Source organism: Anas acuta, chromosome 17, assembly GCF_963932015.1.
Source record: "Anas acuta chromosome 17, bAnaAcu1.1, whole genome shotgun sequence".
In the NCBI taxonomy this organism is placed as follows: domain Eukaryota; kingdom Metazoa; phylum Chordata; class Aves; order Anseriformes; family Anatidae; genus Anas; species Anas acuta.
In genome coordinates, this window is record NC_088995.1 from 8,543,891 (window position 1) to 8,570,934 (window position 27,044).

General features: G+C 43.5%; 1 protein-coding gene across 4 annotated transcripts in view; it reads left to right on the top strand.

The window, feature by feature from the left end:
• Positions 1–2,832: 2,832 nt before the first annotated feature.
• SPECC1L (sperm antigen with calponin homology and coiled-coil domains 1 like) overlaps positions 2,833–27,044 on the top strand; it is a 70,065-nt gene continuing 45,853 nt past the window's right edge. The window contains exons 1-5 of one of the 4 annotated variants that reach the window (XM_068701315.1): positions 2,833–2,963; positions 15,546–15,735; positions 21,180–21,339; positions 22,311–23,944; positions 25,411–25,618. In XM_068701315.1, coding sequence (XP_068557416.1) covers positions 15,583–15,735; positions 21,180–21,339; positions 22,311–23,944; positions 25,411–25,618 — 2,155 coding nt within the window. In that variant the 5' untranslated portion in view covers positions 2,833–2,963; positions 15,546–15,582. Of the gene's footprint in view, positions 2,964–3,008; positions 3,589–12,207; positions 12,233–15,545; positions 15,736–21,179; positions 21,340–22,310; positions 23,945–25,410; positions 25,619–27,044 lie in introns of those variants that run through there. The other 3 variants (XM_068701314.1, XM_068701313.1, XM_068701316.1) reach the window with 3 other exon arrangements.

Consider the following 27,044-nt stretch of genomic DNA (forward strand, 5'->3'; position numbering starts at 1 on the left):
GGCATATCCATATAATGTACTTTCAAAACGGTTTTCAGATAGCTTCAATGTGGAATTCTGCAAAATGACCCTCCCTCAATTAGAAAGCCTACCTCTGTAGTTCTACAACACTGAATGTTACCAGGATACCTGTGAGTGAGCCTGGAAGGTGTTGTGTCCTATCCCTAGTGCTAGCTCCTTACCAGGGTCTCTGCTTGCACAGCCATGCTCACGCTGCATTAAGCTCTTCACTGCTTACCAGGTGGGTGCTTCTCAGCTGCTCCTAGCTCCTTTCTGCCATCTGAAGACCCTGGGTGAGCAGCACAGCTGCTGGTGTGAGCTGAATCTCAGGGCACAAGCTTGAGCAAATTCAACTGGTAGCCATTTACAGCAACTGCTTCTGTGTAACAAGAAAGAATTAAAACTTCAGGCTGGAGCAGGGTGGGGAACAACACAGGAGTGCCCAACGGTGGACGTTCCTTGCAAATTGCTGCAGAGTCCACTCCTGAGCAGGTGGCTTTTCATTTACCAGGCAACACTTGCATTGCTTCCTGTGGCTTTGAGCAGGTTGCCCTAAGGTAGCTACTGCTCAGAAGCCCTGCAGGATATAGCTATTGGTCTGAGACAGGATCGGCTGTACCTGCCCTGCTCCCGAGAGAGACATTTGTCTGCTCTTTGTTAGAAGCCTCCAATTATGGAGATTCTGTAATCCTCTTGGGCAATCTAATCCACTGCATAACTACACTGAGAAAGTTTTCCTAACAGACAGTTGGAATGCTCTTGCACACATTATAGGATATAGTGCTGCAGTATTTTTTTATTTTTATTTTTTCTTTTCAGTGTCCTTTTAAGTTCCTGAACTAGATACTAGGTATATGCATTGTCATTGAGCAGCTTGCTCATTAATTCATTGAGCTGAATGAACCACATTTTGTTTCCTGCCAGAAAACAGAAAGCAGAACTTGGCGGGCTGTGAGAAATACATTGCACAAAACAATTACAGACATTTTTCACATTCCCTAATACAGAAGTAATGCTGTCATTGAAATCATTGACTCATTTAGGTAGGAAAGGATCCTTCAGGTCATCAAATCCAACCATCAACCTGACACCACCAAGTCCGCAACCAAACCACGAACCTAAGCCCCACATCCACACACCTGTTAAACAACCCTAGGGATGGCAACTCCACCACTTCACTGGGCAGTCCGGTCCAATGCCACATCCTCTCCACAAATTCTTCCTAGTACACAATCTAAAACTCCCCTGGCACAACGTGAGGCTGTTTCCTAGTGTCCTATTACCTGTAACCTGAGAAAAGAGACTGCCCTGCACTTCCTTTGAGGTAGTTGTGGAGCAATGGGGTCTCCCCTCAGCCTCCTCCAGTCTAAACAACCTCACTTCCCTCAGCTGCTCCTCATACATCTTGTCATCTAGACCCTTTGTTGTTCATCTGAATGTGTTCCAGCACCTCAATGTCCTTCTTGTAGTGAGGGGCCCAATCTGAACACAGCCCTTGAGCAGTGGTCTCACCAGCGTCATGTACAAAGGACAATTGCTTCTAGTCCTGCTGGCCCCAATAACCCTTAAGATTCATTCCAAAAACAGAAACACAGAAAACACAAAACAACATCTTGTGGAACATAGCATGGATCAGAAAAACCTAAGGGAATGGCACCGGTCATATTGTTTCAAACCCCAAAACAGAAATATTACTGAAGTGTAAAGGAGCTGTTTAACGTCAAACAAGCAAACCGTGTCCGAGCAGCAACCTTCCAGGGGAATTAATCCCCGCCAGCTAAGGAGAGGCAGACTGAGAGAAATGGATTGGGAAGGGTATCTAAATAAAAGACTGGTTTCATAAATAGATAAATAAGAATGTTTTCCTCACAAAGTAAATCAAACTACGTTGTAACATCTGGAAGCAAACATCCTCTCAATTTTAAAGGGAACTCTAACGAAATCTAGATGTCATTTACTTTGATTTACAATATTAAAAATTAACTTTCAGCCATGATAACAAGGGGACTGTAAATTATACTTGTCCTCAGCGATCTGCAGCACTATGAATTCGAGGAAGGAATGTACCTCAGGGGAGAGGCTGTGATGCAATCATGTACCAAAGCGTTTCTTTTGACAAAGCAGCTGAATTGCTGGTGGGAGAGCGGCTTTACACCATGGCCCGAGCCCACAGAACTCCTGACAGGGAAACTTTCACGGGATGTGTCCCATCAGCACATTTTCTTAGTTGCTGTGCTCAGAGCGCTTTGCAGCCCATGCCCGTAAATACAGACTGCGTTACGCCTCCCACCAGAGCGCCAACGCTGAGATTTGGGTGTCTGAGCTGCAGCCGCTCGTTGCTCACAGCAGCCAGGCGTCCCTCACGGCCAGGAGCCACAAACGCCGGCCTTCGGGAAGGAGCTGCAAGCCTGGAATCTGCGTTCACACAGCTCTTGTAATCTGAGGAGACACAGCCATTCCCTATAACCGCCTTCACCTACTCCTCGCTCCAACGGAAGGCTGCAATTAACTCAATTAACTCAATTAACGTAACGCTGCCCTGTCGGGCTAGCGCAGGGCGAAGCCCCCAGACCCCGCTCCCGCCTCCCCCTCAGGTGCGCGCGAGGCGCCTCAGCGGCCCCCCCTCCTCAGGCGGCGCGAGGCTCGCTGCGCGCATGCGCCCCCCCTGACCGCGCGCCCCCTCCCCTCCAGCCGAGGCTTGGCGCCGGAGGGGGGGGGGGGGCAGCGGGCAGCAGGGGAGGGGGGGGGAGTTGGCGCCTGCGCAGTGCGGCGTCCCCGCCCGCGAGGGGAGGGGCGGGGCGGAGGGGTCGGTGCCGTGCCCGCGCGCCCCCCGCGCGCCCCCCTCCGCCTCCCGCCGGCGGCGCGCGCGGCCCGGCCCCCCCCCTCCCATCCCCCCCTCCCCTCTGGCTCCCCTCAGCCCGGGCCCGCGGCGCGCAGCAGCGGGGAGGAGGCGGCGGCTCCCGGTAAGCGCCGGGCCCACACGGCCCCGAGCCCGGCCGGGGGGAGGGGGGGGCTCCTGTGGCGGACAGCGGCGGGGCTTGGGGGGCGGGCTCGGGCCGCGCAGCGCCTCAGCGCCTCAGGGAGCCCCTTCCCGCCCGGCCCGGGCTCCTCCTCCCCTTCCTCCTCCTCCTCCTCCTCCTCCTCCTCCTCCTCCTCCCTCAGGGCCCGCCGTGCCGCCCCCGGGCCGTGCCAGCCCCGCCGCCCCCTCCCTGTCGCCCATTTTGTGCCCGGCCCCCGGGCGCTGTGAGGTGACGGCGGGCGGCGGGGGAGGGCCGGGCGCGGGGCGGCCTCAGCGAGCCGCGGGCTGCGCCTCACGGGCCGTGTCCGCGGGGGGATAACGGGGGGATAACGCCGCTCCGGGGGCTGCCCTCAGCATCTCGCCGCCCTGCCGGCTGGGTCGGGGACCGAAACGCTGCAGGTTTGAGGCAGAAATGCGCGCTGCGTGCGGCTCCTGCGGGAGAGAAGCGTCGGGAAGAGCCGGAGGTTCCGCCGGGGGATGTAGCCTGAGCCAGCCCTGCTCACCCCAAAAGCAAACACAGCCCCGGTGCTTCCTGCTCGCTTAGTGCTATGGACTTTGGCTGCTGGAAGGTAGGCGAGCGGAGCCCCGTGGCTGCTTTCAGCGCGCCGTGGGTCGTAATGGAGTGCGGTGGCTCAGAAGTACGATTCCTCCTCCTCTGCCAGTTGATCGTAATTAGGTAGTAGCTAATAAAAAGGGAAAGAGCACTTAATTTTAAACACTCCGAGATTAAACGTAAGAAACTGAGACTGGAGTGTGTTTCTGTAACAGTGCCGCTTGATTTTCAGTTAGTGGAAAAATCAGCTGCTGGGCTGGTGGGTGGTGTGAAGTAGGAGAAAGGAAGGCTTACGTTTTTCAGATGTCTTCACATGTCTGAAAAAGCATGTCTCTTTTTTGTTTATTGAGTAGAAGACATGGTTGTGGAGAACAAAACATCCGAATTGTTTAGACTTACCCATTTTCTGTCAAATAGGGTGCCATCTGGTTAAACCCTGCAGGCTGTGTTTCTCAATCCTGTCATCCACTCGAGTCGTGCAGCAATGTGTGGATGTGAATTTTGGTTTGGGTGTTGATAAAATGTCTGCGTTCTTACTTGAGAGGTAGGAAGGCTGTTTTGTTAGAACCTGGTGGTGGTGGAACATCACAGTGGGCAAACCTCTGCAAGGATCTGCGGTTCTCATGGACTGCACTTTGTGCTGCACTTGGCAGCGTACAGTGCGGTGCTGTTCCCCTTTCCCTTCCCTGTTCAAAGGCAGGATGATCCCTGTGGCCTTCCAGGCACGCTGCCAAAGGCAGCTTCTGCATCAGGCCTGAGGAGAGGCTTGCACGGACGTTCTTCTTAATGGCTGGTATGCCCATGGCAGCCCATCAAAGACGACTTGGCTGTTAGGCTGAGGTCTGGCACGTGATCTTTACGCTGGTAAATTGTCAGCTTTGTTACTGGCGTGGCTGTGCCAGGGCTGCCAGCATCTTCCTAAGTGATGCTTGGGTGTCATGCACAGGTGGCACACAACAGGACTTCTTCACGTGGGCGTGGGGCATGGCCACCCTTTCCTGGACAGGGCAGAGGGAAGGGTTTTGGCTACACGTCACAGGTCAAGCAGTGCAAGTTTTTCTTTGGAGTGGAAAATGATCCCTGGCCTCTTTTAATTGCGAGTGTAGGCATAGCCAGCGAGTTTGAGAAGTTTCTGTCTAAGTTCATGTTGGAATTGTTATTTTTATGCTGCAAAAATGTCATTGTACATCACCTTATCTATTACTCAGTACAATTAATGTTTTAGGTGTGAATAAATAAATACTAACAAATAACATGATGAAGGGAAATGAACATGGGCCCTTATTGCTCTATTGGTACCATGAGAGAGAAAAAAATGCGTTCTGGAAATTTCTTTCACTAATGTGCTTCAGAAGTTTTTTTGTTTTTTTTTCCTTGATCTTGCAGCCTTGGAGCCTGTCTTGCCAACTAGGATCCAGTTTTAGGAACGTATAATGCTATTAATATGACGGAATCCCTATTGCTCAGTAGGAAAAACAGCATAAGAAATGTTATGCTTGTACTTCCCGACTTTAAAATCACCCCATTTGATCTTATTTTTAGTCTTTATACTGAAAAAGGGAAAATAAGCGGGTGTAAGAGGTTGAGTTATATGCTTAATCGTAGCCTGAAGTGACTAGTCACAAGGAACATATTACTTGTTTCTTTTGAGCTTATTCCAACTGAAACGATCAGAGAAAGGCACCATTTAGAGCACTTACCAGTTTAATGCAGCCAGCAAGTAATCCTAGGATACTATCTCTTGGCAGATAAATAATTCATTGTTAGGGTTTTCACACACATGCATGATTTTCTTGGGGAAAGAAGACTCCTTTAATGTAAGGACATTGGAACTTTTGATCTTTGTTGTTGTAAATAAATGTCTCAGGATAACTTAATTTGGCAAAGAACAGACACAAAAGGCAGAACCAGCAGCTTCCAAAATGACAAAAAGGAAGAGTAGTTCACAAACAAATGGTGAAATTGGTTAAGAAGAGACTTTCGAAAGGGACTTTAGAAAGTCTACGAGATTTCAGTGCTTTAAAATAATAAAAACAAAAATCTGAACTTAGAGCTACTTTTTTTTTTATTTTTTTTAACTTATTAAAGGGTAGTAAATTCTCTTAATCAAAATTTAAAGAGAGAAAATACTCTAAGCTTTTACATTAAGACTGGATTTGACACTTAGGAAAGATGAGGCTTACTTTATTCTGAGATAATTTTATTTTTGCTAATGATCAAGCTAACTGGTATATATAGAGCCACTTTTATTGAGGAAAATACACTGAATATCTACCTTCCAGTACTCAGATAGTGCTAAAAGTGAATGTATTTGATGACATCAGCCTGCAAGTATTGGTATTTTTCTGATGCTGAAAATACTTTCTGGACTTTGGCCGTTTACCCAGTGTAGGATACGTGTTGTGCACGTACACATGCAATGAATAACGATTTCCGATGGGGATGCATTTTGGGGGGGACGTACAGATTGACCAAGAGGTTGATGTTCTTATAGCACTCCTTGCAAGTTTGTGTGTGCTCAATACAACTCGCTATACGATCTTAATTAAAAGCACACATGGTGGTTTTGGCAGAGTGAGCCTTCTTGAAAGTTCGGCTGCAGAATTTCTTTGCTGTGTGAGAGCTGGTGCTGGAGAGAGTCCTGCAGCGAGCTCCTCCGCGTTGCTGAAACGTTGGCAGTGTTCGTATGGACAAGCCTTTAGCTGACACAGGCACGCTTCCGAGCGATGTATTGGAGCCTGGCTTCTTCCAGTTAGCCATAGGATTTCATTTATTTATTTTCACTGAGTTGCCAAGTTGTACTGAGCTCAAAGTTTATTTTAATTAGCAAGCTAAACGATAATGAGATTTGATGATGGCTATGAATTTAAAATAGTACCTGTGGTGCAGTTAAGTTTTCTTTTCTTTGCAGACATTGCTTTTCCTTTTTTTTGGTTTGATTTTTCCTGAAAATGTACCCAGCATTGTGAATAGTTAACGGTCAGTATTTCATTTAAGTCCCTGTAGAAATAAATGTGATTGCTACCACAAAGCAATCCTATCGCTGAGGAACTCTGCTCACTTGAACTTCTCGTTTTGCTTGTTTTTTGTTTTTTGTTTTTTTTTTTCCAAAAAGAGATCTTTGTCATAGTAATGGCAGAGTCACGCAGGGCTCATTTTATCTGCAGGCGCTGGGGTGAAATGGACGGTTGTGTGGATGCATTAAATAGGTACAGTTGCTGGAAGTTGTCATGAAATTTCTTGACTGATTGTTTGTAAATGTGATAAAAATGATAGAGATGTCAGTGTAGACTTTTTTATTAGAAAGACTGCATCGTGCAAGAGAGAGGCCTTCAGTTACTGGTGAAGGCAGCAGCAGTGTCCTTATTCCAAATTGCTTAAATAGGGATTGTCGCCTTTTAGGTGGATGGGTCTCCACTTAAGATATCCCTAGCTGATCTTGCAGTATTTAAACGCTTCAAATTATTTTGGTTAACTGGAGGGAATGGGAAAACTCTTTTGAGGCCTTCAGCCAGACGTCAGAGGTTTGCCACAGAAAGCGGAGGTGTAGGAGCTTCTCTATGAACTACCGTGGAAGTGTTTCACCAAGCAGAGTGCTGAAGTGCCAGGCGTTTGCCATTTGGTGGTGTTTGGCTCGCCAGCAGTCACATCAGTTAGGGATGCCCCGCTGAAGGTGGCCTTTCAGTGCTTTTGCTGGCTGCAGCTGCGGTCCCTGTGCAGAGTGCCTCGCTGCTCCGCTGAGCAAACTGTCCGGGGAAGCAAGACTCTGTGAGCTGGTCGGTGTTCACCCACTTCCAGAAGGCTTGGAACAAAAATGTGGGAGAGAAACCATGTCTGATCCTGTGGGTGTGGGGGAAAAGAGTGGCTGCAGACTGGGGACTTCAACCTGTCCCAAACACTTTTCTCCTCTGTGACTCAAATGCATGTCCCCAGGCTCCACTCAGAGGTAGGTAAATGTCCCAGTGGTACCAGGCTGTTTAGGAAGGATTTGCATGCAGTTCTGTCTCATCCCTGTGTGGCAAGCCTGAAGGTTTCAAAATGAAACGATGAGTGTGCTGCCGCCGGGTCTCAGAGACGAGGAGGACGTGGGTCGGAGCACAGAATTCACACCTACATGCAGCTGGTTGTCGCACCCTCTGGTGGTCTCTGTTTTTTGGTTCTTCTCTTTTCTCATCCAGCTTCTCGTGTGGCTCCACAGAACAGTGAGATGTGGGATATGGTGGTTGGGCACCAGCAAGAGGCTCACTTCCACCAGGACTGCTGCTCTGCCCAGCAGCCTGAATTAAATTTCAGCCTGAGACTGAATTAAAACCGGTCTGGAGCTACTGTCCTCGAAGGGACGAGTCTTCCTTGTTCCCAGTTCCACGGTCCCGCTGCTTCCTTTGTATAATGCCTAGCAATTATAAGGTGAGTCAGATCAGTCCTGATCTGATGAAAAACGAGCTCATCCAAAATGAGTTATGATCTCTAGAAACCAGGGAGAGGACTGAGGAAGGGGTGGGACTGTCTCTTTTGGTGGCAGGGTGCAATTAAATTATTTTCACGACTGGCTTAAGCAATCCCCAGAAGACACTTCCCTCCCTCAGCCTCTGCAGGGCTGGCTCCTGGGTGGGCTGTTCCCATCGGGGCTGTTCCCATCGGAGCCATTCTCTCGATCCAGCTAAGACCAGGACGGTCCTGGGCTGGGAACCCAGCTGTGAGCCCCTGGGGGCTGTGAAGGCCTTCAGGTGATGGATCTCTGCATGCTTGTCCTGCTCTATTCTTCTTGGGGCAGTGCCTTCAGGAATGTTGCCCGACCAGGGCAGTGGTGAAGGGGACGTGGCGAGCACCCGGTCACCTCCCAGTTACAGAAACGCAGGCAGCAGAAAACCACCGTGATGGGGCTGCGTTGGGTAGCAGCTGGTAGGAACAGATTTATAGCCATAACCGAGCTGGAAACTGGTTTTGCACAAACTCAAGACTTGGTAGAATATTTTGGATGAATGTGGGATCTGGTCAAATTCATTCACTTCTCTTGCAGGCTTTTCCTGTGAGATACTTGTGCTGGGTGCCACCAATGTAGCTCCTCAGACAGCTCATTGCACATCCCTTAGTGTACTCTGTCCCCCTTTTTCCAGTGGGAGCCACAGCACTGCCTTTTGTCCTTCTCCCAGTGGCCTTCATGCTGCTGAAGGCTTTGCTGCAGCTCATGCCAGAGCTCAGCCGGTTTGAGCAGAGAGAAGGGAAGAGGCCACCACTGGTCACCTCCTGTAGCCTGCATGGTTGGGTACAGCTGTGCCAGAGATGAACTGCACTGCAATGAAATGTCCACTGAGCTAGTCACGAACTGCACCGCAGTGAATGCTGCCCACTGAGCTAGTCACTTTGAAGCAAAACGAAGCTGTTGTGTGAGTTGTGCGCCTTTTCTTGTGCCATTCTGCCAAATGCTGGGCTCTGAAGATGGCTCCTTGCTGGTTTTGAAAGTACTTCCTTGGCAGAGGAGGAAAACTTCCACGTGTGCAGGGGAACGTGATTGTTGGTTAAAGAACGGGATTTATACCGAAGGTTACGTGGCCAGAAGTGCCCCTTTGTAACCAGAGGCTCATTGATTTCTGTAATAACAGTCAACTCCGGAGCATGCCGGGAGCGATAGCAGATAACTGACCAAGTATCGCTTTTCAGACCAGCTGGTTTTGTAGTTAAAGGTGGCCAGTCCTTTGGCCAGGAAGTTTGTGTTTAGTTTATTTCCCCGTAAAACGTACAGTGCCCAAATAAGAGTTCTACTTTCACAGATACTAACCTGAGAGTTGTACAGAGAAGGTTGGTGTTTCTGCAAAGCCTGTTTAAACCTTTAGCACCTGACACAGGTGTAAGTGCTCTCCAGGAGGTAGGTGCCTATTGCATCATCAGTTCACGCACAGCTTAAAATTGGGTTGTGACTGTGAATTTCACAAAAAGGTTTGAAAAGTGACGATGTAGCCAAAACTATTGTACTGGTATTCTACTTGTTATATTCCCTCCTTCTGTCCTTTATCATGTTCTGCCCACTGAAGCCTACAGCTTGCACTGTAAGGGGGGCACAGGCCACCACCTTCACATGCAGGAATATTTTTTTACCACTGGGAAGAACCAGTTGTATTTAGCTGATGAACTGTTTTTTCCCCTCAGCAGTGGCTTGAAATAATGTCTGTTTAAAGTAGGAGCTTGAAAACAAGACTTCATTATTTAATTTTGTTATGAAAAGGCTGTTTTAGAGCACGCTTCAGAAGCTGGGAGTCCTTCTGTAGCTGCTCCTGTCACTTGTCTGGAATGTGAAGCGTTGCAACGGTTACACATTGCTCACAGCAGTTAAAGTCCTGCAGTTTTCTCCAAACAAGGAGCAGAGGGATTGAGGTATATCACAGCCAATTCTTCCCCAAAGCTCTCTGCTTTCCTCCCTTCTGTTTAAAAGCAAAATAGCAATAGTAAATGTGGCTTGGAAACAGCAAGGGATACGTATAATGCAGCTTAAAGGTAGAATTCTTTCTTGCAGTTCCACAACTTGTAATGGAAAATTCTAGACTCTTTTGAATTTTTAAGATAGAAAGTAATAGGAAAATGTTTCCTCTCTAAATAACTACCTACAGGAGTTACTCCAAAATTGTCGCACCCATAAATCACTGACATCTTTCTGTTTTCCTTGTGGCATAAGAATGTAGCAGGAACCGCCCCAGGAGCAGGGATCCATCCCACCTGGTGCTGTGGGTGGATGCAGAAGGGAAAAACACAAAGCCCTCTGTCCTCCCTCCTGCCCTGGCTGCTTTCCCACCAAGGAGACTTGTGAATGCCCTCCGAGCCTTCTGGGTTCTGGCTGCGTAGCATCCATTAGGGGATTTCTCTTCCTTGTGTTGTCCAGTCTCCCCTTCCACTTGTGCTTGCAGCCACAGCACCCTTTCATTCTGCATGAAAATACCGCTTGTTTCGCTTACTTTGAGCCTAGCTCTTGCCTCAGTTGCCGCTCCTAAGCTTTAGGAGTGGAGGAGATGGTCAGCAGCCAGCCCCAGTCCGCCTTCTCGGTGCCGTTTGTCATGTTCGTCATGAGAGGTGTCTCATGGGAGCTGTTACTTGCCTTTGATCTTATTTTTGTCCCTTCAGGTATGTAAGAAATCCTTTTTTTGAGGTTAGGGGACCAGAACCGCACATACCAATGAAGCGTGGGCAGACAGGCAGGGGGTGGATTTGCTGAGTGACACGTTTGCTCTGTGCTACGTCCCCAATAATTCTGGGAATTGCTTTACTCTTTTGGCTTACCCCAAACACTGTGCTGATGCTTTAATGAAGCTGTGAATCGAAACACTAAAGTCTCGCTGAGCAGTTAGTTCAGAGCATGTTTTTATACAAAGCTGAGGCTGCTCTTCCCCAGGAGGCAGACACCTACATCTGATTTTACTCGCTGGTTTCATTTAGTCTCGTGTCTGATTCCACGCAGTGTCCTCTTAACCTTTAGTATCCTAAGTAACCCTAGCATCAGCAAACTTCCATCTCCTTGGAAATGGAGCCTCGAATCCGGCTTGAGCAGTAAAAGACACGCACTGCTTGCTCTGGGCTGGTGGAATCCAGTGGTTAAAGGAGATTGGTTTTGGAAACGTTGAGCAAGAGGCATCGCTGCGGCGTGTGTGTGTGCAGCTTGCAGGCTGACTTGGAGCCGGGGACCTTATGAATGCAGCAAACTCTGCCTCGTGGTGCGTAGCTTATTTCGTGGTCCAGGCATTAAATTGCTGGCAATTGTGCTTTCTTGCCTGCGGAGACTTGAAGAAATTCTGAATCTGTATTTTACAGGAGGCTGAAAGGTTTATATTGCATAATCTTTTCTTCACGTTTCTGCCTTTTGGGACTGTGGAAGTGGCCTAAAAATGTCATTCCCTAATTATTTGGGCAAAAGTTGTCGGCCTAAATACATCAAAACCAAAGAATTTGTACAAATAAAGAGTGAATATCCTGAGCGCACTGCTCTTGGGTTTGCAGAGACATATTTTCCTCTATGTTTTGGATATCTGTTTTCTTAATTTTTTCCAAAAAGGCTTGTTGTCCTCAAACCTTTGGATCACTTGTCTGTAGTTTTATGCAATTCTGGAAGGAGATTCTGAGATTATTTGACTTATTATTATTTCTCAATAAACCAGATTTTTTTAATAGATAAAACTGCTTGATGCCTTTTGATGAAGCATTTTCAGTGAGTGGCAAGAGGCTGGTGCTGCTTAATGCTCTCTCACCTTACAGGCACAGGAAACTTATTTTTCTGTTGTAATTAAGCCTTATCTTTGTGACAGCGAGATTTGCATAAATAAGCTTATTAAATAATGGATGAGGTTGAAATGATCCCAAGGAAGAAATCACCCCTGCCACCACCTCCAGCGCTGGGGTTGCTGAAAACCCCGGGCGTGCGTAAGAGTAACCCCGACAGCGCGTGGCGTTGCCGGGGAGGCTGCCTCAGATCAGCTTACAGGGAAGAGCAGAGCCGTGCCATTGGGCAAAACACTTTCAAATTATTATTTATGGAGCCGTGCTGCTGTGGGTATAAAACGTAGGGCTGCTTTCCCGTGCCTCACCAGAGCGATGGGAGCACGCTCCTGAGCCAGCCCGGCTGCCGTTCGCCCTGCGATGTGTGCTGTGGAGAGAGAGACCTCCGGGAAAGGATACAGGTTAGAGGCAACGGTTACACTGCAGCTCAGGAATGCAGTCTTTCTATCTGATAGTTTGGGCTTGTTTTGGCTCTTTTCCAGCCTGATTAATTCTGTAATCGGTATTGTAATGGCAGCGTTAATCAAATGTGTCACAGAAACGTCTCGTGTCTGCTGACGGATCGGCGTTTCGCTTAGCGGTGCGGTGAGGTGCACTCCCCCCAAGTCTCAGGACTCCCGTGGAGATGCAGGTCTTAATGCCACGGCAGCTTTCTAGTCTTAAACTTCTCCTATGTTCTTGTTTTCTGGGTGGTGGTGGTTGTGTGTTTGTTTTTTAGGGATGGGAGGGTGTGTGTGTAAAGGCAAAGGAAGTCTTTCCTCTCTCCCTAGGGCATGTTACAAGCTACGGGTCTGTATGCAGTACTGGCTATTTAAAACAACAGCGAAATAATGTTTTAGCTCTGATCTGAATTATTAGCGTTGTGTGGTAATCTTCAGAAAATTTGAGTTGGCTAGTGAGCATTTTATTTCTTATTTTTAATGTAGTGTTGGGCAGAGACAACTGCTCTGTGCTGACAGCCAAATCTGCTGCTGGTTCTTAATGCTGCACTTTCCAAAGAATGCTTTCTTCTTTGGGAGCGTGAAGGCAGTCTTCATCTGCAATGCTGCTTAGGGCTTTTGAGAAACGGGGTGAAGTAGGGCTTACCTTCCTTGACAATTCAACAATATTTGGTGTCTTCTGCTTTCAGTGCTGAAACCCTGACCTTTTTTTCCTTCCTGGAGAAGGAGGGATAGGAGAAGTTTGCACCAGGAGGTCACACGTGCACTTAGAAGCCTGAGTTAGCAAACGCTTTTAGAATTTGTCATGCTAATTGATGCCTTGTCCCTGTTTCAGGATGAGGGTCTGGACTCACTTCAGTCTTTTTTACAGTTATTGAACTATAATTACAAAGTCATCTTTCAGTAAGAAAGTAACTATAGGGGCTCAGTTCCCTGGCAGAAACACAGGGGCAGTGGTACTGACCCTCCTTGTCCTCTAGTGTCTTCCAAGTTTGAGTTTCAGTGATCACAAGAAGTCTTTTCCAGTGTCAGAGTTCGGGATATTTAATGGCTATGTTAATACTGTGGTGAAACATTAGGATTACGCTTAGTTAGTTTGTTCAGTTTCACATATTTAAATTGCTTTGCTCTGGGTGACACCACTAGGTGCTGGGAGTGAAACCACTGGATGCCACTGACCTAGTGGGTCGCAGCCCTGCCTGGGGCAGGTCCCTTCCAGCCCAGGCTGCTCTGTGACCCATCTGAGTGCCCCCCTGCTGTGGCACTGCTCTGCCAGCTCTCAGAGCTGCCTGAAAGTGAGGGCTCTGATTTCCTGCCTCTGTGCAGGTTTTTTTCTTTGAAGTAACTTTTTATTTTTTTTTTTTAAAGTGCAGTCAGCTTTGCAACAAACTGTGCACTGACTTTTTTTTTCAGTTATTTCTCAAGTGTGCTATGGGCAACATTATTATTTTGTTAATGTAGTCTGTAGAGCATTAAAGCTATCCCCCATTGTTAGTGATGGTGCCAGTTCTACTGAGCTCGCCATCCTCTTTGGTCTTTCCAGTTCTAATTCTCAGTTGAATAAGATCAAAAGCACATATAAGTTTTTGACTCTTAAACGTGAAAAAGGCAAGAAATGTAAGTGCAACTTCCATTTGTAATGCAACTTATCTATAAATATTAGCTTCTGCAAAAATACTTGGGTATAGTGGTGCTTTTTTTTGAGTGTCTCATTTCCATTAATCTGTGTTATTTAATCTTCTGTGAAGGCGTGCTGGTTACCAGTAGCAGGATGGCAGGACTGGTGCATTTTTGACATTCTGATGATGAAATTACAGCAGCAGACAAAGTCTTCTGTGTCGGTTCATGCCAGCTTTCAGAGCTAAAGGGAGTCTGGAAGCTATAAACAAATATTTTCAGTGCCTTAAAATGAGACTTCTTGTTGCGCTAGTGGCACGTAGGGGTCTGAAGACACAAAGCTGGAGTTTTACTGACTTTGAGAAAAGTCAGGCTTTAAATATGCTTGTGTGCAGCTGAGGTGGTGCTGGGGAGGGAGGAGTGTGTGCGGTGTAATTATCTTAGCATAATGAATTAGTCCTGATCACCGCGTTTGTGGAGCACTTCTCCTGCACTCAGTCATCAGGCTGGTTTTCATGCCTTCGAAATGCTTCACTTTTTAAGAGATGGAAAGAGCTAGATGTGTTTTGTGTTTCTAATCAGCCACAGCATATGGGGCTCAGAGAAACTGGATCACTTGCTTCCATTCAGGGTCTGTCAGACTGCAAGGGGAGTGGAAGTTTCCTCTCTTAATCTTCCATCCTCTGCCTTCTGATTGCGGGGAGATGAAGGCAGGTGCCAGCTGTCCCACTCTTGCAAGAGGGAAGAAGAGCCCGATGTGGCCAGTCCTTTAGGTAGTTTGTGCTTCAAGCTATGGCTGCCAGATCCTCTGCCCTTCTTTCGGCTGCCTTCCGGAGTTAGCAGTTCGTGGGACAACTGCCCTGTTTGTGTCTGCTGCAGCTGCTCCAAGTTTGTGTAAAGTCAGCTTTGGTTTTGGTGCTTCAGTTTATTTTGTCATGGCTGGAATGCCGGCATTGACAGTTGTCTGCTGCTGCACAACACTTGAAGGCAAAGGGGAAAGGCACGCAAGTGTCCTGACTGCAGGCTATGCTGGGTTCCTTCTGGTTTCTTCTCGGAGATAGTCCTCATAATCGTCTGAATAGTCTTGAATTCAAAATTTAATACAGATGAACTCCCATGTGTTTATTAACATGAGTTCTCATACGAACTGATTTCAGGGAATCTGAGTTTTTCATCTTCTAATTTTTATGTAACACCTTACTCTGCAACTGCTGGTACTCTCTGAGTACTTCAGTTATCAAGCTGCTGGTAATCTTTCCTCAGATCCAGTGTTGTTGGTAGTCAGTCTGTTGCCTGAATGCTCCCACGGTATTTTCTTTCCCACAGTCAGAAATAAGAAACGTTGCAGCCCTAATAAGCCTTTCTTTTGCTAGCTAATGAGCGAACTTAGTAACATGGGTCACTTATAAAATATCCTTGGTTCAGTGCCATTTGTGGAAGGAGAACTGGAAAAAAATGAAATTTCAAAAAAGATCCTTTTTTAAAAAGGCAAAAACGGCACAGCAACAATAAATAAATAAATAAAAAAGTTGGTCAGTCACATATATATGCTGTTTAGTTCTAGTTTGTGGCCCTTGATGCTATTCTGAACTTAGTGTTATAAAACGATGTTGCATTTTGTATGTGTTTTATATTTAACACTTCTTTCTGTTTGCAGATTTGTTTGTAAATGCATCATAAACAGACAGCCCAGAATGAAGAAAGCAAGCAGGAGTGTTGGCTCAGTGCCCAAAGTGCCTGGAGTAAATAAAACTCAAACAACTGAAAAAAACAAACCAGAGAACGGCTCCTCACTGTCTGCAGTAACAAAACTCTCCAAAACCGGGACATCAGCTTCCCTTTTGAAGGTAACAACTAATAGAACAATCTGATAATTTGTAGTTTTGATGATAAAAAGTTAAGAGTAGAATTTTAAGGCACGTCTTTAGTGCAACTTAGGCTAGAGATTTGTTACACAGATAACTGGAGGGAATTTGGCTAGCTACACAGCACTGGGCAGGGTAATAGGATCTTGTGTGGCGTTGGTGCTGTATTTTTCACATTGCAATGTGTGATACAATGATGGAAAGCAATGTACTTTGCAGAACTTAGTAGTTCCGCAAAAGGAGCAGAGTGGAAGTTGCATCCAGATGAGTGTTATTAGTGGTGTCACGCGTTATGCTTGAATAGTGTGTCAGCGACTAATGGGATTTGATAAGAGCTATGTACTAATTCTGAAAAAAGAACTAATGAGGTATTTAACATGAGAAACTTCTTGACTTCGGTGATCCGTGTCAGGTCAGCGCAGCTGCATTCTTCTAGCTGTTTTGGGCTTTCTTTGTGTGAAGTATTGCTTGGGCTCAATTTGCACAAGTTGGTTCTTGCTCCTAGAACAGGTTCAAAGGTAGGGGTTTTCTCTTGTATTACCAAAACAGGGCAGTGGATTTAGGAGCATATGGATTTCAACAACCAAATAAAATAAGACATACCAAGATGTGCTTTTTTATTTTTATTTATTTATTTTTATTGTTGTTTTTTTAAATGGGAGCACACTCTGCTGGGTTGGATGATGTTATGAGCGTGCCTGGTAGGGAAACGTGGCTGAACTCACCTCTTCCTGATGTTCTGCAGCCCAGTGCACAGAGCTGTGGCAGTTCTGCTGCCCTGGAGCAAGAGAACAGGACAAGCAGAAGGGCTGCTGTCTGCAGCTGGGGCCGGAGCCTCCGTCAGCTACAGGAAGGCAGATAGGCTATTTAAATAACTGGCAAGACCTAGAATTAAAGAAGTGGTAATAGTTGAGGTCTCTCTGTAATAGCTATGCAGAGTTACCAAAGTCAAAAGGTGTGTCCCTTTCTTATAGTCTTGCAGCTCTGTTATGGTTAATGGTGGTTAATATTGCTGCTGATGAACTTGCAAGCCAGGTTTTGGCTAGATTTTTCTCCCTGAGTCCCTCTTCTGCCCCTGCTATCCAATTTTGCTTAACTTGAATACATCTTTTGATGGTTGTTGATGCTACTCATTTTGCATTTCTAGAAACCTCACAAAGAATACGGAAGCAAAGATACTTTGTAGTGTACTTATCGATTTTTTTATGTGATACCTCTCGGTGAGGTAAAGGAGGAGGATGATCTAACACTACAGAAATTTGACCCAGTATGCTTTCACAATTTCACTTCTTATATTAGTAACACTTCTGGCAATGCTTGGATGTTGGATTAGAATTTATGACTATTGTATGTTTGAGGTACAGTAAAACATTTTCCCGTAATTACTAAGACTTATCTCTGCTTTGTGTTACAGCCAGGCTTACTCATACAGTTGGATGTCTTTTACTTGTCAAGCTGCTGTTGTGCCAGCTGTGTGACTTAATGACGACTTTATCTCCTTTGAGCGTTCCGTACTTACACAACAAAGTTAATTGCTTGTGTTTTGGGGCTTATAGATACTGTCAAATCACATGTATAATTCCTGGCTTGAAAGAAATGTCAATAACCAGTTGTATTATTTTTAAAATCATTTTTTGCGTAGTTCAATATTTGATCTTGTCAATGAAGCTTTTGGCATACTGTTTTCCTTACAGAAGCTTTTAGGATCTTCTCTTAGACATGATGAGTTAGTGTGTGTTTTATAAATTCCATTTAATATCCTGGGGAGGGGGGAGAAGCATGGCTGGCAGTAGATAATTAGTAACTTAATTCAGTCCTCAGAGTAAGTGTGCATAGAGATACACAAAAACTGGTTATTGAATGAAAGGCAGCTGTAGCTGTTAAGAAATAGAAATAGATGGGTACAATACTATCCCAACCTTCAATTCAGTCAGTAATAATGCTGTGCAATCAAAAATGACTTTCTAATTACAGCATGTTTTTTTTTCTGTCTCCTTCATGATTCATCCGTAGGCAGGTGTTTAGCTGTGGGGGGACCTTTTAGCTTTGAGTTGTTCCACAGATTTGTCCTTTTCTGGGGAGTTTCCAGAGTATGTGGACAGTGTGTCCAGGAAGAAAGTGTGAGACCTACCCTTCTGTACAGCTGAATGCTGTTCCAGGGGTTGGTCTGTCTGCTTTGCAATGCCTGTATATGTATTAATGCGTGGTTATATATCAAGGGACTATTTCAGAAGCTTGTTGCAGTCAGTCTTGGTTTGCCTAAGACTTTGGTAGAAGTTTAGCATCTCCTTACATCCCCACACATGCCATTACAGCAGAAGGTTAACTGCCAGCCATTTCTAGTTTTTAATCTGTTAGAAAATATTTTGGGCAAATACCAATGTGTTCTTACTTTTAAGATCAGTATTTTTAGGCTTTTTTAGCTAATGAGCTTGTGATCATGCTAATACAACTAATTAGACAGCCGCTGTACTTCATGCAAATGAACTGCAAAATCCAGTGTCCCTGAGGAGTCAGGGTTTGGACACTGACATTTGAATATTAAAAATTAGAATGTGTTTTCAGTATTCCTCTGTCTAGGCTTCAGTATTCTATTTGAAAAATGCAGTAACTTAATTACAGATTGTTGTGAAGTTTACTGTTTGAAGCCCTCAAATACAGCGACAGTGAGCATCAAAGAAAATCCCACGTAGGAGCATTTATATACATATACATGTACATATGGGATTTGAATGAGGTGCAGTAAATAGCATATACATGTTGAGAAACTAACATCAAATGAATTAATAGAGGTGACCATTCAAGTTTCATTGTATTAAAAGAATAAAGTTGTGGGGAAACATGGTATATAAATTTTATAATTATAAGGGATTTATTTTTACACAGAAAATCAGCATAGGTCTAGATGAGCACTTCTAATTATAGCTTCTGATTTTTTAGATTTTTAAAGAAGGGTTTTTATTGCTAAGTGGGATTGCAATGTTTTCCGTAAATGGGAGAAGTTGTTCTTCATCGAGAATAAACTATCTGATAAACATGTGACATTGATTTCCGTTCCAATAAAAATACTATAAAAATACTTTGGTTTTTAAAGTCAAGCACAGTTGCTCTTATGAGCGTACAGAAGAGAGCTGCTGGTTTGTAAGTTTTCCAGAGCTTTGCTAAAGAGTTTTCTCTGCCAAGAGTGTAGTGTTACAGGTTTGAGAAACTGTTTACTAACTGGCTGCGGAGGAGGCTGTGCCTTCCAACCTAGACTAGAAATGGGGTATGCGTAAGGCAGAATAAGAAGGGTTGTCTTAAAGCCCTTTGCTCAGCAAGGACTGGAGGTGACTAATGTCACAAAGTGTGTGTTTTATGTACTGTTTTCTTTCTTCAAGCTGAGTCACATCTTGACCTATTTGGCTTGATAATGTGTACTTGTACTATAAGTGTCTAATGCCTTAATCTAATTTCCCCACTGTTTTAACAAGGTAAAAAGTCTGACAGCTCATCACCTGAACTCTCGTTTGCCAACTGATGTCAGAGTCAGTAGCGAATTAGAAAAGGCACCGATCTATGTCTTTCTGTAATGCGCTGTTCCAGGTGACAGTTGCATCAGAAAATGGTTTTCTTCCTGTCCCCACGCCCAGAAAATTAAGTTTAGATTAGATACGTCTGATTGGATTACAGGTTACGGGATTGCCAGCTGGTGAGTTTGTTTGCTCCCCCCTGTTGCCCGCAGAGCTTTCCGACCTGGTAGCCCTGCCGCAGCTCCATCCTCCTGACCTCGAGCTGCCAGTCTGCAGGCTGCAAGCTCGTGGATCAGGCAGCGATTGGGCTCCTGGGAGGAGGGAGCCCTTTGGAAAGGCTTTGGCTTACCCAGTGCTGTGTGGCAGTGCGAGGAGAAAAGCAGAATGGCACAACAGTGGCTCTTTTGTAGCAGAAAGGCATTTTAAATGCACATCAAAATACAGTTTTGGAGTGATAGGTTTTCCTCCAGCCTTTCATGATCCACTTCAGAGGGCTGTACCGCGTCCTACATGATTTAATAAAAACACCTTTGTCCTAGCAGATTTTACCCTTACTGATACCTGCTTCTGCCTGATGATTATCTGTATTTCTAATGACTGCATGCAGAACAAATACATTATCTTCCCAAGCTCCCTTTTGTTTTGCAGCTGCTCTTTGTAAATGGCACAGACCCCATCCATGACCTTTGCACATCGCTGTTATCAATGTTGCTAACTGTTCTCAAATCCCCAGCTGTAACTCAGCTGTAAAAAGCTATAGAATGGTGAGAGAGGCAACATTGGTTTTAACCGTGTAACTTCTTTGTTAATGTATAAAATCATGTCTGGCATATAGTCTTTAACTTCTAGCTTACATACATATTTATATTACAAGCCTGCAGAATTTGTAAGCCATTATGTAAAGCAACTGGTTAGGTCCTGAGCACTACTTTTTAGTTGGGCTCCGAGACTTCAAATGTTTTATCCAGCTGAATAATGCAGTCACTCAGGGAATACTTCTAACACAGATGTTTTCTTTTAACTTTTTTGTCCTTATAATGGGAATAATGTTTAGCATATTTTGATTGTTTCTCCATTTAACAAATTGCATTTTAAAGATTGGTACAGTCTGCCAATTCATACTTAGGAACTTAGAGTTTTTAGTTTGCTTTACAGTGAAAGATGTGTTTGCTGTTTGGCAATCTGGCTCTTGAGGTCCCTTTGCTTACTCTTGTCACATTCCAGGCAGCATTTGTGGCTAACAGTAGTTTCAGGAATGATGTTGGGAGGTCAGACAAAAAGTTCATCAACCAAACATCCTGTCTCTAAGAGTGCCTAGTAAGGAGCATGAAAACAAGGCAAAGGATATGTGGTGAGGGCGGCCCTTCCCGTCCCGTCCTGTTTCTGGTGGTTTGTAGGTTAGCATTTTGAGCTAAAAATGGTATTTTATTCATCTTGGATTGGTTTCTGTTGTTTGGTTTGTTTTTTGTTGTGAACTTGTCCACCAGAAGATGCTTGATCATTTTCTCTTGAAGGACATTATGGTTACTTCCTGGTATTTGCTGGTTTAATTGCGTAAAAATGGTGTTCATTTTTATAGTTAAGGAACCTTTCAGTTGAAATTCAGAAGTGTTAGGCTGTGTTATTACTGTGATTTCATTATTGTTTTTTTCACCTTGGTATTAAAACATTAATCATTCCCTCTGTCTGGGAGAGGGGAGGCAGTTTCTATGGTCAATCACATGTAAGTAGCTGAAGTTAAATTTCAGCTCCCCTCCTGTGCACTGTGCAGTGTATCTACACTTCACCATACTTGACTAGACACAGGACTAGTCAAATATGTACTTGTTAAACTTACGGAATCTTTACCAGGAGAAATGTTGGCTATGCAGACTTCTCTGCCAGCTGTCTTAAAGCCACATCTTGCCTTTCTTTCAGACTAAGAGTAACGATGACCTCTTAGCAGGGATGGCTGGTGGCGGTGGAGTGACAATGACCAATGGTGTCAAGGCAAAGAAGAGCACTTGTGTATCAACAGTGTCTTCAGCTGCAGGGACAACCATGAACAGTCTGGAAAATAAGCCTAAAACAGTTGCAGGTAAATGGATATATTGATCCTTAAAGACAGTAGTTGGGGGCATTTTTATTTTCCTGCTGTGTAGTGTGGATCCAGATTGCCTTATGAAGTAGTTGGTAAAGCTGTGGTCAAATCAAATACCTTCTCTGCTTTGGCTTTGATCCTCTTTTTTCCTTTTTGTAATATTGTAATTGCCTCTTTGGAGGCTGCTTTTAATTTTTTTAGTGCTGATTATGTAACAACTATATAATACTAGGTAATGTAATTAATCTAAAGAATTATAGTTTAATTTGTGTAAAAAAAAAAAAATCCATGGCACAAGCGTTAGAATTTGAAGATATGATTGTTTGTTACAGTCAATGTTTTGAACATTCTTTATTGTATTATAAAAATAGAGATCTTTGATAAACTGTTCAGAAATGTGCAGTTATTTAGTATGTTACCAGTTACCAATGGAAATATGTCTTGCTTTCTTTTGCTGTGTTTTGAATTCAATAATGCTTGCAAAGCTATAAATCATCTGGAAATAAAGTAACAATAATTCATCCTTGTCTGTCATCCTTGTCACAAAAAAAGTCATTTAATTTGGGGAATCACAGTACACAATTCATCTCTTAAAAGCTTGCATTCAAATCTACTGAAAACAGAAAAAATTGAACTTTCAGGAATAGCACTGCTGTATTTTTGTACAATTTGTCAGAAACTTTTGAAAACAAAAAGCCTAGCAACTCTTAACAGTTAAACTAAGATCTGACTCATTTTCAAAATAATGGTAAAATACAGCAACTGGAAAAGCATGCGTCAATTAAAAGCTAACTCTATTGATTCATAAGTAAGATTATTTAAATGTTAACTGTAAATTTATTTTATGGAGTGTGTTTGCCAGCATGATTTAAAAAAACAGCCACTGTAGAGCTGGTACAAAATACACAAGTCTTATGTTACAGTGCTGCATTTTAAATAAATGTTCCTAACTTTCAAAAAATATACAGGTACAAGTTCCACAACTAAGCGTAGCACTTCATCTGGAAATAAAGAATCAAGTTCTTCTAGAGAGAGAATACGTGATCGTTCCCGTTTAAGCCAGAGTAAAAAACTACCTTTGACTGGACAGGGGACCAATGATACGGTACTGGCAAAACGTTCCCGTAGTCGCACCAATCCAGAATCGGATATTCGAATGAGTAAGTCCAAATCAGACAATCAAATCAGTGACAAAGCTGCATTGGAAGCAAAGGTGAATGATCTTCTGACGTTAGCAAAAACTAAAGATGTGGAAATCTTGCACCTGAGGAATGAACTAAGGGACATGCGTGCCCAACTGGGACTTAATGAAGATCAAGTTGAAGGTGATGAAAAATCTGAAGAAAAAGAGGCCATTGTTGTCCATCAGCCAACTGATGTGGAGTCTACGTTGCTACAGTTACAGGAACAAAACACCGCCATCCGAGAAGAGCTCAACCAGCTGAAGAATGAGAATCGAATGTTAAAAGACAGACTGAATGCATTAGGCTTTTCTTTGGAACAAAGGCTGGACAACTCTGAGAAACTCTTTGGCTATCAGTCTTTGAGTCCTGAGATTACAGCTGGCAACCACAGTGATGGCGGTGGCACTCTGACGTCTTCAGTGGAAGGTTCTGCCCCTGGATCAATGGAAGACCTGTTGAGTCAGGATGAAAACACTTTGATGGACAATCAACATAGTAACTCCATGGATAATTTAGACAGTGAGTGCAGTGAAGTTTATCAGCCACTGACATCAAGCGATGATGCCTTAGATGCTCCATCATCTTCGGAATCAGAAGGTGTACCAAGCATAGAAAGATCTAGGAAAGGAAGCAGTGGCAATGCGAGTGAAGTGTCTGTAGCTTGTCTGACAGAACGGATACATCAGATGGAAGAGAACCAACACAGTACAGCTGAAGAGCTCCAAGCCACGCTTCAAGAGCTTGCGGATTTGCAACAAATAACACAAGAGCTAAACAGTGAGAATGAAAGACTGGGAGAGGAAAAAGTAATCCTCATGGAATCTTTGTGCCAGCAAAGCGACAAGTTAGAACACTTCAGCCGTCAGATTGAGTATTTTCGGTCCCTTTTAGATGAACACCATATTTCATATGTAATCGATGAAGATATGAAAAGCGGTCGCTACATGGAGTTAGAGCAGCGTTACATGGACCTTGCGGAGAACGCGCGCTTTGAGCGAGAGCAGCTGCTAGGTGTTCAGCAACACTTGAGCAACACGTTGAAGATGGCAGAACAAGACAACAAGGAGGCCCAAGAAATGATAGGGGCATTAAAAGAACGAAATCACCACATGGAACGGATCATTGAGTCAGAGCAGAAAAGCAAAACAGCAATAGCATCTACCTTAGAGGAGTACAAAGCCACAGTAGCCAGTGACCAGATTGAGATGAACAGGCTGAAAGCTCAGTTAGAGCATGAAAAGCAGAAAGTGGCTGAGCTGTATTCTATACACAACTCTGGAGATAAATCAGATATACAAGATTTGCTGGAGAGTGTCAGGCTGGATAAAGAAAAAGCAGAGACATTGGCCAGCAGCCTGCAAGAAGAGCTGGCACACACTCGCAATGATGCCAACCGGTTGCAAGATGCCATTGCTAAGGTATGGTTTACATCCTGTGTTTTAACACCACCCGTATATCATGACTCTTAGTGTTGAACATTGTAGTTCCTTCAGAAGTAAAGGATTAGTGACAAGGTTAATCAGATTATGGTATGGTTAGGATTAGTGACTTTCTTAACTTTTATTATAAAAATGCTGTAGGCTTTTTTTTTAAAAAACAAAACAAAAACAGGTGCACTGGTGCATTCAGCCGCAGCATAACTGCTTGGTTACTTTTTAAAATACCTGTATTTAAACACCAATACTTATGTCCAGGGTCAAACTTGTACGTTATCTTAAATACTGCTTGAATTTTGTGCGTTAATCATATGCTTTTTGCAAGAGTTTCAAGGAGTTGGTGCCAAACTGGTGGATGTCACTGAGAGGGTGCCTGGAGTAAAGCTTTGAGGTGATAACCCAGCTATTGATGACTTGTAGAGCCTTTCACCAGTGTAGAGAGAATATTTTAATGTTTCAGCTTATTCAGGTTGGTTCAATTAACTTAGAATAAACTAAGGCAGAGAAGTGTTGTCTAATGGAGAAATGACAAATTGAGGGAGAAAATTACATTCGGTGAAATACCTTAATTTACTAAATAAAGGTTTTAGTTTTAATTGGAGAAAAAAAAAAAACATACATTTTTAACTGATCCTTAAGTATGGCAAATATATAAAGGTTTTTGATAATCATCCATCCAGGAACAGCTTGTGTGTTAATTGTGTTCTGGATGAAAATGTTTGAGTTCTAGAGCAGCTATTTGGATTTAAATGAAACTCATTTTATCTAGCAAATGTATTTCTTATGCATTTGAAGGTGTATCTTCCTGATGAGAAAGTTTGTTTAATGTCTGAGCTTTGTGTTAGTTGCAGATCAACATGTTACTCAAGATGATCAACAGCTAGTTAGAATCAACCTTAATTTGAGATTAAAATAAAATTTTAATAATTAAACTTGGGTAGTGCTATTAAAATAAATACCCAAGCAGGTGATTTAAAGTAGGGCATTTTGTGGATTAAAATTGCTGCCTGTGTTGACCTGCCCAAAGGCATGACCCTAATTTTTGCTGTTGGGCATGGGAGTGAATGTTAGAGACTCTGATCTCAGCTTGTTATTTTAAGTTGTAGTTTCATGAGGCAGGGTAAAACGGTCTTGCTGCTTCTAAAAAGAGGTCTACTACCTTTCCCTGTGTGTTGTTTTTTTTGTTTTTTAATTAAGCAGATCAGTGGCTTCTAACACTCCTCTTGGAAGTACTTCAACTCACACATACACGCAAATGTGAAACTTGCTACTAGGTTAATAAAACGAATCCTCGCTCAGATCCAACAAGCACTAAAACTGATGCACAAAAGAGTGGACTTCTTATGGTTGCAAAAAAAAAAAAATCAATCTAAGTATGCTAGTTACAAAATTCAGTGTGTTTTAAAATGCAATCTATTTAGTTATGACACATGGTATTTCTTTTTCAGGTCGAAGATGAATACAGAGTGTTCCAAGAAGAAGCCAAAAAACAAATTGAGGATCTTAATGTGACTCTAGAAAAACTTCGGACAGAACTAGATGAAAAAGAGACTGAGAGAAGTGACATGAAAGAAACCATCTTTGAGTTGGAGGACGAAGTAGAGCAGCATCGTGCTGTGAAGCTTCATGACAATCTCATCATATCTGATTTAGAGAGTAAGTGTTATGAGTTCTTCTCGTGAGAGAAACGAGAATTTAAGAACCAATGAAACAGAATGCTGAAATAGTGAAAATATTCTCACTTGTATTTTGTATGTCTGAATTCAAGTCAGACAGGGCTTTACAGAGCCCTTATAATGCTAGAAAAAAAAAATCAAGTTGGCTTTGCTTCTTCAGTCCTAGTAGTAGTTGGTGTGGGAACAAAAATCTGTGAAATGAGAAGAAACATGTAATCTGACAATGCTGTTTTCAAGGTATTTTTCAAAGTAGGAGAACGTGTAATTACATGTTTAATAATATGTTTAATAATAGTGTACTAGTTGTGTGTTTTGGAGACTAGATGATTGATTTACTTTCTTTAAGAATGCTCTCTTTTTCACGTGCCCAAATATCAGGATTACCAGGTAGCTTGAGAATGTTTAAAACTGATTTCTCCCACCTGAAGAAAGACCTTTTTAGTCGAGAAATGGATAAATAGAAGTCCTGAAAGTTGGAAATATCAGAGCTGACTTGACATTAGGGATGCATTGTGCATCTTTTCCTGTATAGGTTTGCTCAAGTCATGAAATTGATCTGTGAGCATAAAAATTAATCTAACAAACTTCAAGCAAGTCAAAGTAAGACATTACCTGTTGACTCACTGGAGAAGAAACTGTTGGAGCCTGTAATGAAATTCATGTTTACTGTATACTTGTCTATCTGTCTGTGCCTTAGTTCCCTCTCTGATCTGAGACCTGTTCAGACATTCCTACCACAGGCTGGAATTCTGCAATTAGTCTCCATCTAAACAAGAACTTGGGCAACTGTACCCTGTGGGAGCTGTATTTGCACAATACTACTTACAGGGTTCAAATATGTGCTATGCTAAATAAGACAGTGAAAAAAACAAAGCATTATTCATTTTCACAGTGAGTGAAATGTTCATAGAAAGTATTTTAAATTTGTCTGCTATCAAAGAAAAGGTGGTGTTTAAAGCAAGCTAAACTGATTATTCATTTGAAGACCAGTGTCTTCAGACATGTGGCTGTCAGCTTTGTTTCCCCAAGCAATACTTCCTTATCTTGAAAGACGATCACTGTTTCTCTTTACAAAATTGATGTAGGTTTTTATTCTGCTCTTCTTGCCTCCCTTTCTTTGCCAACACGAAAGCAAGGTCCTTTTTGGGAGCCAGATCTGAGGCATATGGTCAACAGCTCTGACATTGGTCCTGAAGTAATTTTGTAGCAAACACTTAAAGATGGAACAGTTGTTTTTTTTTTTTCTACTTGCTTTTTTTTTTGTTTTTTGTCTTAACTGAAATACATTCATACAGGAAACAGCACCACAGTCAAGTAAACATTTAGGTGTTTACTCAGTAATACCTAATTACAAGGCAGCTCTAATTTTTAGATGCTTTTGCCTTGGGGATAGGACAAATGGTTTT